At 37.1% G+C, this 12,563-nt stretch overlaps 1 protein-coding gene across 19 annotated transcripts in view; it reads right to left on the reverse strand.

The window, feature by feature from the left end:
- Fam135a (family with sequence similarity 135, member A) overlaps positions 1-12,563 on the reverse strand; it is an 89,727-nt gene that overhangs the window by 24,874 nt on the left and 52,290 nt on the right. For 15 of the 19 annotated variants that reach the window (NM_026604.4, XM_006496234.3, XM_030242594.1 and 12 more), the window contains 2 exons: positions 10,727-10,776; positions 8,483-8,638 (listed from right to left, as the gene is read on the reverse strand). In NM_026604.4, the coding sequence (NP_080880.4) occupies positions 8,483-8,638; positions 10,727-10,776 (206 nt within the window). Of the gene's footprint in view, positions 1-7,317; positions 7,394-8,482; positions 8,639-10,726; positions 10,777-12,563 lie in introns of all 19 variants that reach the window. The other 4 variants (XM_030242598.1, XM_011238569.2, XM_030242596.1 and 1 more) reach the window with 1 other exon arrangement.

The raw sequence follows: 12,563 nt of genomic DNA on the forward strand, positions 1-12,563 counted from the left end.
TATTACTCTAAAGAAAGTAGAAAATCATGAATTACATAAATTTTCCAAGTAAAAGTTAAAATAATTTAAAAGAAAAAAATGCCTTAGAAAGTACGTTATTGGCAATTAAAGTTTACTTTGGACAGCTATATTCAGGAAAATGCTATGTATGTTTTTGAATGCTTACATATAAAAGTTATTTATAATTACAGTAAAAGCCAAAGTCTGTTCAAACCTTGTAAAAAATAAAACAAAAACTATTTAGAAAATATTCCTTAATAACTTAACATTCATAGTCACAGTTGTATTAAAAGAATATTAAATAGTTTTAGAGAGTAGTATATCTTTAAAAATGCAAGACAAACTTTTTACATCACTGTAAAAATGTCAATGTGGCTATTTCAAACTCTTCCTAGGACATAAATTGTACCTACACTGTTAAAATATTAATTCGTTCATTCATTCATTCATTCATTCATTCATTCATTCATTTTTGGTGTCTTGGGTCAAACTCAGAGCCTTGTACAAGCTAGGCAAGTGACTTACCACTTAGTTGTAATATCAAACAGCCAACATTAAAAAAAAAAATCTTAAACCTTAGTTAATGCTTCTCATAGTTCCCTGGCCCACTGGTCTTACTGGATGCAGTATCTACACATTAGAATGAGGGACATTTAATTTGGTAGTTTAAAGTGCCAATGTATTACCTCACTCACACAATATGTACTCACTGATAAGTGGATATTAGCCCAAAACCTAGGATACCCAAGATATAAGATACAATTTCCTAAACACATGAAACTCAAGAAAAATGAAGACTGAAGTGTGGACACTATGCCCCTCCTTAGAAGTGGGAACAAAACACCCTTGGAAGGAGTTACAGAGACAAAGTTTGGAGCTGAGATGAAAGGATGGACCATGTAGAGACTGCCTTATCCAGGGATCCACCCCATAATCAGCATCCAAACGCTGACACCATTGCATACACTAGCAAGATTTTATCGAAAGGACCCAGATGTAGCTGTCTCTTGTGAGACTATGCCGGGGCCTAGCAAACACAGAAGTGGGTGCTCACAGTCAGCTAATGGATGGATCACAGGGCTCCCAATGGAGGAGCTAGAGAAAGTACCCAAGGAGCTAAAGGGATCTGCAACCCTATAGGTGGATCAACATTATGAACTAACCAGTACCCCGGAGCTCTTGACTCTAGCTGCATGTGTATCAAAAGATGGCCTAGTCGGCCATCACTGGAAAGAGAGGCCCATTGGACACACAAACTTTATATGCCCCAGAACAGGGGAACGCCAGGGCCAAAAAGGGGGAGTGGGCGGGTAGGGGAGTGGGGGTGGGTGGGTATGGGGGACTTTTGGTATAGCATTGGAAATGTAAATGAGCTAAATACCTAATAAAAAATGGAAAAAAAAAAATAAAGTGCCAATGTAAAACTGTGCTTTCCCCAGTCAGAACTGCACTCAAAGGAGGTCATGCCAAAGTTTAGCTCCCACTCTTCCTACAAGAATGGTGCTAATTTAGGCAACAGTAGAACTGATAATAACTTGGCAAATTTAAAAAAAATTTACCTAAGTCTGGACCTCAATCATTATTTTATGTTTTTTTTTTAAATGTTTCTTAGCTAGGTTTGAAAATTTGTTTTAATTTCTACTTTAATTTCATTACTGAGAAACTGATACAGAACCCATAATATAATTAAAATAAACAACAAAACTGAATGAAATACATCAAACAACAATAGCAAGAATTGAAGAAAAAAGCACTAACATTCAAGGAAGCAGGAAGATATAAGGCACAGTCAAGAAGTAAATACAGTTCGTAAAGATGACTTCAAGGTAACATAAATGTTATAAAAGTAGGGGTTCTATTTTTAAAATCTTTTAGAGAAAGTTTAGCTTTATGAAAGGAAACCAACAAGCAAACAAATCCCAGGCCCTGGTTTCATCCCCAAGCAAACAAATGAATCAGCCTCCACTAAAACACGATGACAACTGACATGGGATCATTTAGATGGGCAGAAAACATCACTTCCAAAAACAGTAAAAATATTTCCAAAACAAATTCAATATAATGCAAACAAATGGTAGCTATGTGCACCCCAGACGTTCATGTATCCTGTATACACAAATGCACACCCAACAGAATACAGAGATTAACTGTTAGCAAGGATCTGCAGAAGTCACAGAATCCTTCTGTACTGCTAGCAAGAATATAAAATTGTACAAATTCCATGTAAAAAAGTTTGAAGTTAGCCGGGCAGTGGTGGTGCACGCCTTTAATCCCAGCACTTGGGAGGCAGAGGCAGGCAGATTTCTGAATTCGAGGCCAGCCTGGTCTACAGAGTGAGTTAGTTCTAGGACAGCCAGGGCTACACAGAGAAACCCTGTTGCGGAAAAAACAAAAACAAAAAAGTTTAAAGTTTCCTCAGAAAGCTAAACAGAGAATGACTGAGCTACGCACTAATCCAATTCCTGGCTATGTTGTCAACAGAAACGACAACAGGTAGTCATCCAAATATTCTCAGACAATTTTCATAGAATTACTACTCATAGTAGTCAGAGGCAAAGGGTTTTGTTACTTTTTGTCAAGGTGACAGAAGTAATGTAAAGGGAGATGCTTACATTAACTTACAATTTCAGAGGATATTGTCCAAAATGGGAGGCACAACATTCTTGATGCTGTGTCTTGGTTCAGAAGCAGAAGATACACTTTGAAGGTGTGACCCCCTTTTGACAACTAGGCCAGTCTCAAATGTTGCAGAACCTTCTAAAAGGGTGCCACCAGGGGTTCCTACATACAAGAGTCTGTGATGGGTATTTCCCACTTAAACCATACTAGCGGCTCATCTATCCAATGGAATTTGGCCATAAGATAAAGTACTAACAGATGCACTAACAGGCTGGACTCAGAACAGTGTACTGAAAGAAACCAAGTGCAATGGCCATGGCTGTGTCCACTTATATGAAACATGCAGAAACTGTAAGTAGACTAATGACCACAGAAGAGGGAGGGAAGGGAAGAATGGTAGGTTCACATCTGGGTAAAAGTCCTGGATGAAGGTAAAGGTGACAGTTGCATAACACTGTAAATACAATAAATGCTACAGAGTTATATATAATCTTTAACTTGTTTTATATATTTTTCTGAGTGCAAAAAAAGAAGAAAAATTCTTGGGAAACAGCTATATGTTACCTATTGAACTGACTCTCAAAGTCTTATCAATACATATTTTGATATCCTAGCCATTAGGCTATTGGTGGGATGTTTACTATTTTAGGTCATCAATTCCAGTACATTAAGTGCAAATGAAACATGTTAATATCAGTTCATGTTCAAACAAAATGAAAATTCAAATCCATATCTTTTATTGCCATGGTGATCACAGAAAATATAATTGAGATTATATGTCACCTTATGTGTAAAACACAGATGGCACATCATGCAAGAATCAGAATGAAAGGTATGCTACGGCACACTGGACTACTGCTTATTCTATGTGAACATATTTCATGTGAGCACACTTCCTCTCATACCCTCCCTTCTCCCTCATTAGTCCTCTAGACAGCTTTACTTCTTTCCTGTCATGTATACACTAATGGTTTTAGATATTCATATAAAACCTGGGAGTTACAAATGATAAAAACAAACTAACAACAAACAGCATACAGTACTCTTCCACCAGCAGTGTCAGGGTCCCCTCTTATCCACGTGAAGTCTGGTAGTGTTGTTGCTATCTGTTTGTAAGACAAAGTCTTACCATAGCCCAGGCTGCTCTTAAGTTTGTAAGTTTCTCACAGCCTCCTGAGTGCTGAGGTTACAGACATGTTCCACAAGTTTAGCTGTTTAAAGTCTAATTATAATCCTTGCCCCCATCTCTACTCCCAGGTTCTACCCTTCCTCTTTCCTTTTGAACAGTTTTGTGGCAATCAAACAATTCAGAGCCTGTGTGCACACTAGGCAATGACTCTCCCTTTGCTAAGTTACAATACAATGGAATCACCATATTTAATTGGAATTTCGTTGTTGTTGGTTAGAACTACAAAATTATAAGCCCAGTAAGACCAAATGTTTGCCGCAGGCTCCATTTGAAGAAAATGAACTCAAAATGAGTTCTCTTTTTACCAAGGAGTCACTTTCTGTAGCAGGCATACTTGATTTAAAGATACAGAGACAGAGAGAAGCTCTTTGATGCTTTAGTATGCACTTATATAGGAATACATTGGATATGCTTATTTCTAGATGGATATAACCTTACTATATGCTGTTTATTTAAAATCCAAATATAACTAGGTATTCTGACAATACTATATTGACATAAATATAAAAAAACAATTCAGACACAACAGAATTGTTTACACAGGTTGGGGATAATTCATCTCTATATGATTGTCAAACACTTTGACCATTAGGCCCAAAAAGGGATTTTCCAGTTCATTTGAGACTGATACAAATCAAAGAGACTGGAATAAGTCAGCACTATTAAGTACATGCACAAAGTTTAGCATTTCAAATCTTCAAACTACATACAGTGATCTGTTTAATACTGGACTAACAACATTCTGGGTACAAGCTATAATTACATTAAACATTAATAATTAACATTAAATAATTGATAAATTACATTAACTATAGTCATCTCTGATCTTACAATATGAACACTGTAATACAAGAGATGTCACTAGGAATTGTGGATGCAACTCCGTGGGAGAACACTTGCCAATACACCCAAGGCTCTGGGCTCAATACCCAGAAGCAGAGTAAGCATAACAAGGGAGCAAGGGGGAGAGCCAGAGAAAGAGCAAGAGACTTCTTATCACAAGTTCACCTCTGTGAGCTAGCACAATGCCATTCCTACTGAATACATCATAAAACCACTCACTTCACTAGGCTCTCTTTCCATGAACAAAGACTTTTGGGCTACTTTGGCTATTATAGGCCTTTCAGAATGTCAAGGCAGTTTAATAAGTTCATGTTGAATTGAATAAATGGGAGTCAGAAATCAATCAAAGCTATAACTGCCACAGTTTTTGTGATACACTACAAAGCAAGGTTCTACAGCATTTTCTCATTATATCTTAACTACTTCTTTTTCCACTAGGAGTTAAAGTATGGGCTATTTTGGTATTAAAAAATAGGGCATGGAAAGGGATGCCTGAGTAAAATGTTAAAATTTGTCTGTGTCATTTAATGAATGTGCAAGTGTAAGAAGATATTCTATGTCTTCCTTTACTGCTCCCTTGAAAAACTGGCCTCTTACTGAATGAGAAACTAGTCGTTTTATCTAGGCTGCCTGACCAAGAAGCTTTCGGGTTCCATCTGATTTCATCCTATACGGTGGTTTGAATATGCTTGGTCCAGGGAGTGGCTCTATTAGGATGTGTGGCCTTGTTATTAGAAGAGTCACTGTGGGCATGGGCTTTAAAACACTTCTCCTAACCACTTGGGAGCCAGTCTTCTCCTAGCTGCCTTCAGAGGAAGATGTAGAACTCTCAGCTTGTCTTGTACCATGCCTGCCTAGACCCAGCCATGCTCCTGCCTTGATGATAATGGACTGAACCTATAAGCCAACCCCAATTAAATGTTGTCCTTCTAAGAGCTGCTTTGGTCATGGTGTCTGCTCACAGCAGCCAAACCCTAACTAAGCCACCCTCCAATGTTGGGATGGCAGGCATGTATAGCCATGTCTGACATTTTCCATGGTGTTGAGCTTCTGAAGTCAGACCCTCATGCTTGCACAAGTGTTCTTACCCATCTCTCTAGCTCCTAGCATTTAATCTTCTACAAATCTGATCTCTGTCTCCCCTTTTTACACCTTCTCAAAGTGTACCCACCAGCTGATGTCAGTATTTACATTTATATTTTTGTTTCTATTCAAAACATCTTTACCTCCATAAGGTATGTTATAAAGTTGTCTCCAATCTTTGCTATCAATTTCTTTCCACAAACTACACTAGGGTTCAGAAGGTAGTAACAGTAATTTGACAAAACTATAGAACATATCTATTAAAAAGTTTAATATATTTTGAAGAGTATCTTCTCTGTGCTAAACTATCTGTGAGCTTTATAAGGAGTAACATTCAAATAAACTTATTTTTTATCAACTTGTATTAAGAATTACTTATCTTCTTAGCCTTGCTTAGGATCAAAGGATTTTTGTGTTGTTTTCCCTCTTAAGTAATAAAATATTTAAGGATGGCATACAGAGCAACATCTTCATAGAACTTTCATGCATGCATGCCATCTCCTTCGCCCCCTCTATCAGAGTTTCCGCTTAGGCTTTCCATTACCCACACTTTTCCCACAGCTCACTTTAAAATCTCTTCCATCTCAGCCTCACCTCTCTCCCTATCCCCACTCCCACTACTGAAAATCTATGTTTTGCATATGAAAGAAAACGCAGCTTTGGAGTCTACCTCAACCAATTAATGAATGGCCTAGTGAACTATTTGGAAACAAAGTTCTCAAAAATCAATAAACACGTGAAACAAGTGTTGAATATCTTCAGTCCCTGGTGGCTCTGTGACTTCATGGCATTCCAGTCAGAACGGCTATCAAGAAAACCATGACAAGCATATGGTGACCTCCCTGAGGAGGCAGCCTGGCACTCAAGTCCTCATTTCCAAAGAGCACCAAGTAAAAGGCTTTAGTTCATCAGTGTTAGCACCACATCACACCACAACACAACACAACACACCACACACCACAACACACACCACGCCACACACCACACCACACCACACCAAGCTGGCTGCATTTCTACAAAAATTCATCACTGCTCAAGGTCTTGGTGGTGAAAAATGTTAATGAAAAATTGCCTGAAAGAAATATACTGCATTTACTGAGCTATTCATTTTAAATTACTACACTAAGCTAAAGATCATTAGTAAGGTGACTACTGCAATTACACTATTTTATCCACTGTGAAATCTCATATTAGGCCTTTTAGAAGTGACTAACCTTTATTAAAGAACTTCTAAGGAAGAACTCTATAAAATGTTTCCAGTATTATAATCCTACTTACTGAAATATAGTAACAAGAACAAGACACAAAACAAATCACAGCAAAGAGAGAAGTAACAACGTGACAAAACAGTCCATTAAAAATACTAAGAAGAGACATTCTCTTTAAGGCCAATTCAGAAGAAGGGCATAAAAATATTACTCATGAGTTGTGGAAAACACTACAGAACTTGCAGATACTTAAAAAAGGGGGAGAATTCTGTTATTTGGTAAGAGTAAATTTAAAAATATAGACAGAACATAAAAACTCCTTAGAAAAATATGATTTATCAAACTATAAAAAATGAAATTAATATCCCTACTTACATTGTGTCATTTTACTCTATTTACTAGGAAGAATAGACCAAACTGAGGGTACTCTATGCAACCAGTGGCCAATACTCTGCAAAACACAATCAGTCACAAAAGGTAAAGACATAAGACACAGTAAATGAATTTAAAGGGCCGTTAAAACTGAAAGTGATTTGTGAATCTGAGTGTGAACCTGAAAATAGAGACGGGGTGAGGCTGTCAAATAGGACATGACAATTGGACAATTGGTCAAATTTGCATATGGGCCATGCTGAGCCTTTGTGAAAGGTCCTCTCCCCTCCCTCGCCTTCCCCCTGCTTCCAGACTGCTAATGTAATGCAACCAGCAGACCTCACGTTCCTGATACCATGCTTTCCAAGTTCTTATGTGGCTTCTCTCAGGATACTTTATATCAACAAAAATTTACCTAAGACAGGCCATACACTAAACATTATTATTATATCGGGATAAAAATGTCTTAAGTTGGCTACTATGATGGATTAAGTATTCTGAATCTTGGAAAATACATATTGCAGTAGTATATGAAGAAGGGATAAAGGTCCCCTTCAGGAAGACTATTCTTGGTTTGTAACAGTTACAAACATAGGAGAAATCTAAATGTCTATCAACAGATCAAATTTTATGTGTATATGTGTGTGTGTGTATTCTGCATATTATGCATAAATGGTGCATATTACAAGAGAAAACAATTGGTAGCTATAAAAAATGTAGCATAAAGAGGATATACACACAGTATAGGATCTGATTTATACAAAATTTAATAAGCATTTGCTATATAATAAAATAATTTTATAAACTTTCTGAGTAAGGGCAACAGTAGATCTATAGCAAATATATCTATTTTCTTTATCTTGCAAAATTCCTAACACATAAGGTTAGGAAGACAATGGAAAACCAAGGTGAGAGTAAACAAAAGACTTTCACAGATGAGATACTGATTTCTGCCTCCTGCTTCTGGGTTCCAGAAGCTATCTCATATCACAAATATTCATGTTTTATTTTTTAGGTGGACTTCTTAGTAGCAGAGTTTCTTAGTTGGCTTCAGAACCAAACAATAACACAATGAAGTCTCTCTTCCGAGTTATCTACATATTACATAAGAAATTCCTAAACATACATAGTGCTCACTAAAAGTACATTAAAAAAAAAAAAAACTTACCCTCAAAGTATGGTGTTCCTGTGCTAACAGCACTCTTAAATCTTCATGCAGTGTTATAGCTTCCAAAAACTGTCCCCATAAAGCCATGAGAAGTGAGCAGAGCTGTGCAAGGTTCATGTTGATGAGTTCTGCCAGTTCATCAGGGTTTTCTACTTTCTAAAATGACAAGGACAAACAGCTTCACTGCTGCCCGAGAATTACTCACCTGCCTCTCATCACAGTACTACTGAGAACATCAGCGTGAAGGTAAGTGTGTGCGTGTGAGAGAACAGCTGAATAATGATCTCTTATTTAACTCATAGATACCGAAGCGATTTCAGTGCACTAGCCAGTATTGTAATATCATACATATATATAAACAAAACATTAAAATCATAAAAAGAAGCTGGGCAGTGGTGGCACATGCCTTTAATCCCAGCACTTGGGAGACAGAGGCAGGCAGATTTCTGAATTTGAGGCCAGCCTGCTCTACAGAGTGAGTTCCAGCACAACCAGGTCTTTACAGAGAGACCCTGTCTTGAAAAAAAAAAGTTGTAAAAAGAAAACACAGGAGTTCCCAACATGGAAATAGAGGCTGCTCAGCTGGAATGGAGAGGGAGTGGAGAGTGAAGGAGACCCGCCAGGGGCTGACTGATAAGAACTGTATTCAGTGTATACTGGAACATAAGATGCAGACTAGCCATCCTGACTCTGCAAGAGCGCTAACTCTGTCGGAAGAAGGGACAATAGAAACCTCACACGACAGATTTACAGAGATGTGGGATTTAAAAGAAGGTTCAGCACCATATCCTGTTAGTGCCTGACATTGAGAAGAGGGGTTGGGGGAGATAGGACACATGGAGGCTCCCCTTGAATGAAAGAAATGTGAGGGAAATATAAGGGCAGCTATGAATAAAAGTCAGCCAAAAGAATGAAATGTATAGAGATTTAAATACTAAAAGATCAAAACCCAATGAAACCAAACCTAACCTAACCCTTAATCTCCAAAAGACTAGAATTTTTTTTTAAATATTGAGTGCATACTTTTTACAATTGTTTTTAAATGAATATTGCCCTTTGGGTAACTATTTAAGAACAATTGTTTTATACACACACATACATACACATACACGTATGTGTGTGTATATATACATATACATGTATACACACACATACATACACACACACACACACACACACACACACACACACACATAATCCAACCCTTTATTTTATATAGACAGGTGCTTTGCCTGCACATATACACACACACACACACGTGTTCAGTGCCCATGGAGGTCACAAGACAGTGCTGGATTCCTTAGGAGTCACAGATCAATGTAAACTGGCATGTAGGTACTGGCAATAGAACTTCCAATCCTCTGGAGGAACAGCCAGAGTTCTAAACTGCTCAGCTACCCCTTCAGCCCTACACTGATAACTTTTTAAAGAAAACGGTCAACTGAATAATAAAGAAGCCTTGTGATACTACATAAAATTACATCCTTATCCATCTTGCATACTTAGAATCATTAAAGGGATCGTTCTCACAGAGAATCTAGTCTTCACTGAAACAGACACACACTCCAAACCAAAGGTAAAGTTGCCTGTGGCTCAGGGCTTTGATGTCTCCCACGACACAGCTGTGAGAAGGGGATTTACAGAGAACCTAACAGTCAGGGCACTTGGCTTCCTGACCAAAAATGAAAAAACATATCCCATGTGATTGTAAGAATGAGCTAGAAAAGCAGCATGAGCTGTAAGTAGTCTGTTGCAGTGAAACCTGTCATTCTAAAGAGCTGCCAGGCAGGAGGGCTGGCGAGAGTGCCCAGCTGCAGACAGATAGGGCGGTGTGGGAGGAGGGGCAGATGAGACAAGTATGACAAGAAGTGTTTTAGAGTGTCACCGGAAACTTATTTCTTTGCATACTAACCAAAAGTCATTGGATGAAAACAATTATGTTACAAAACAACACAAGTATTTTTAAAACCTGTCTAGAAATTCCTTAAAAATCACAGAAGAAAACATATACATTTGATCAGTTAACTGTTTTATGTACAAAATAATAAACTTTTCAAACCAAAAGTTAACTTTATGTTGAGGCTAGATGCTTTTGACCATCTAATCTGTGATTTTACCATGAATACACAATTTATCTTTGCATTTTTAAAAAAGGACAAGTAATTAGATTTTCTTAGACAGATATTTAGACTAGAAAATAGAAATCACTCAAAGAATGAGTATTAACAAAAAAGCTACAAGTACCTTAACTTCTTCACACAGTTCAGTAAGACGAGCTTCTACATCCATTTCCTCTGAAAGGGGTAAAAAATAATTAGAGGAAAGATTTCAATGTTAGCTCTGAAAACTATCTTTGATATTATATGAAGGACAGAATCTTTTGCAATAAAAGTTACGCCCTAATTTAACAGGATATCAGATACTGTTACAAGTAAGGTGAGTTTTGTCATATAATTATGATTTACTTAAGTACACTCTAAGCATGTTAAGAAATTTATAATTAAAGTATATAATTATCAACAGGGAACAGTATAATAACACAGGGAAATATGAAACTAACAACATAAAGATTAGTTATTTTTAAATGAAGAGAATTACATTAATATCTCAAATATAATCTTTAAATATTTTTAATATCTAACAAGAAAGATATAACTAAAATGTACTCCTTTTTAAAGAACTCATTTTCACACAAAGATACATCCGATGCCATGCTGCAATGAACTCATTAGCTCATTGGTTTCACAACTAGTTTCACTGTCAGAAATATCAGTGGCCTCTAATGCTAAGTTAGAAACAAAAACCCAGCAGCCAGCCCTGCATAATGCCGACATGCCAGCATCTACTTTCAGACTGCTCATCATCTTTTCCTATCACAGAAGAGAAAAATCATTAAAGTTAGATTTAGTATATTCATCCCATTTCAGAAGATAAACCAAAAAATTGGATACCCTTTTCTAATGTTTCTATCTAAGAGTCCAAATATCCATTATAGTCAGCCAACTACTTCAGGGAGAACATTCTTGTGTGTAGCAAAGATCCATGCTGGATGTCTTCAGTCTCTCAGTGGATCAGAGCGCACCGTTTTAGGGAACTGCTTAGCCAGCAAACCCCAGGGGTTCCTCAGTCTCCATGCCCACACTGCTTAGGATACAGGTACAAGCGGTTGACCCTGGCTTGTACTTCAGAGACAGGAATGCTACCTCGGGTTCTCACACCTCTGTAGCAAGCACTTGAACCACTGACTCATCCTCTGCTCAACAGCAGCCTTAACAAGGACTGAAAGCAGAATTTAACTGCTGAACTTAATCACTTACAGAGTTTTATCTCACTTTAAAAATTAGTTTTAATTATATTTTTCTTTCTAAACACTATATTATGATACAGCAATTAATAGAAATGTAAAATTATACCCATTATTTTATTCAGTTATCCTGATGACTTCTGTTCCTCCTACTGTCCAAGGTTAAAATATAGAACATATTCTTCCATGTTTTTGAAATAATGAACACACGTGCATATATGAGGTTTAGAGTTAATGGTTTCTAACAACAGAATTTTGTTTTACACATTCTCTGAATTTTGCGTCGTTTTTTCAGCAGTTATTCAGTGAAATCTGAAAGCTTAAGTACTTTTAATAAAGCTACTTTTAATGTAAATTAAACAACAAAAATTTCCCTATTTCATTCTTTGGTCAAATATTGGTGAAAATAATGTAATAAACTTACTTGCACAAGTTTCTTTAAAAATGTTAAAAAAAACATTCCCCACAAAAGAACAAAACAAAAGAACTCACATTATTTTTGTAATCAGAACTTGGGCTATAAGAGCTGTATTCGGGTACCTGGTATTTTCTAGATCTGACTGTCTACACACTCATATGTTATTTACAACTGGCTTTTGTATGCTTTAGAGTTTTTGTTTTGTTTGAGACAAGGCTTTTCTGTAGAACACTGGCTGTCCTAGAATCTGCTTTCTAGGCCAGATTGGCCTCAAACTCAGAGATCTGCCTGCCTCTGCCTTCTCAGGGCTAGAATTAAAGGTATGTGCCACCACTTCCTCACCCTCTGAGTTTAAGCCT

The sequence above is a fragment of the Mus musculus genome, chromosome 1 (genome assembly GCF_000001635.26).
Source record: "Mus musculus strain C57BL/6J chromosome 1, GRCm38.p6 C57BL/6J".
Classification (NCBI taxonomy): Eukaryota; Metazoa; Chordata; class Mammalia; order Rodentia; family Muridae; genus Mus; species Mus musculus.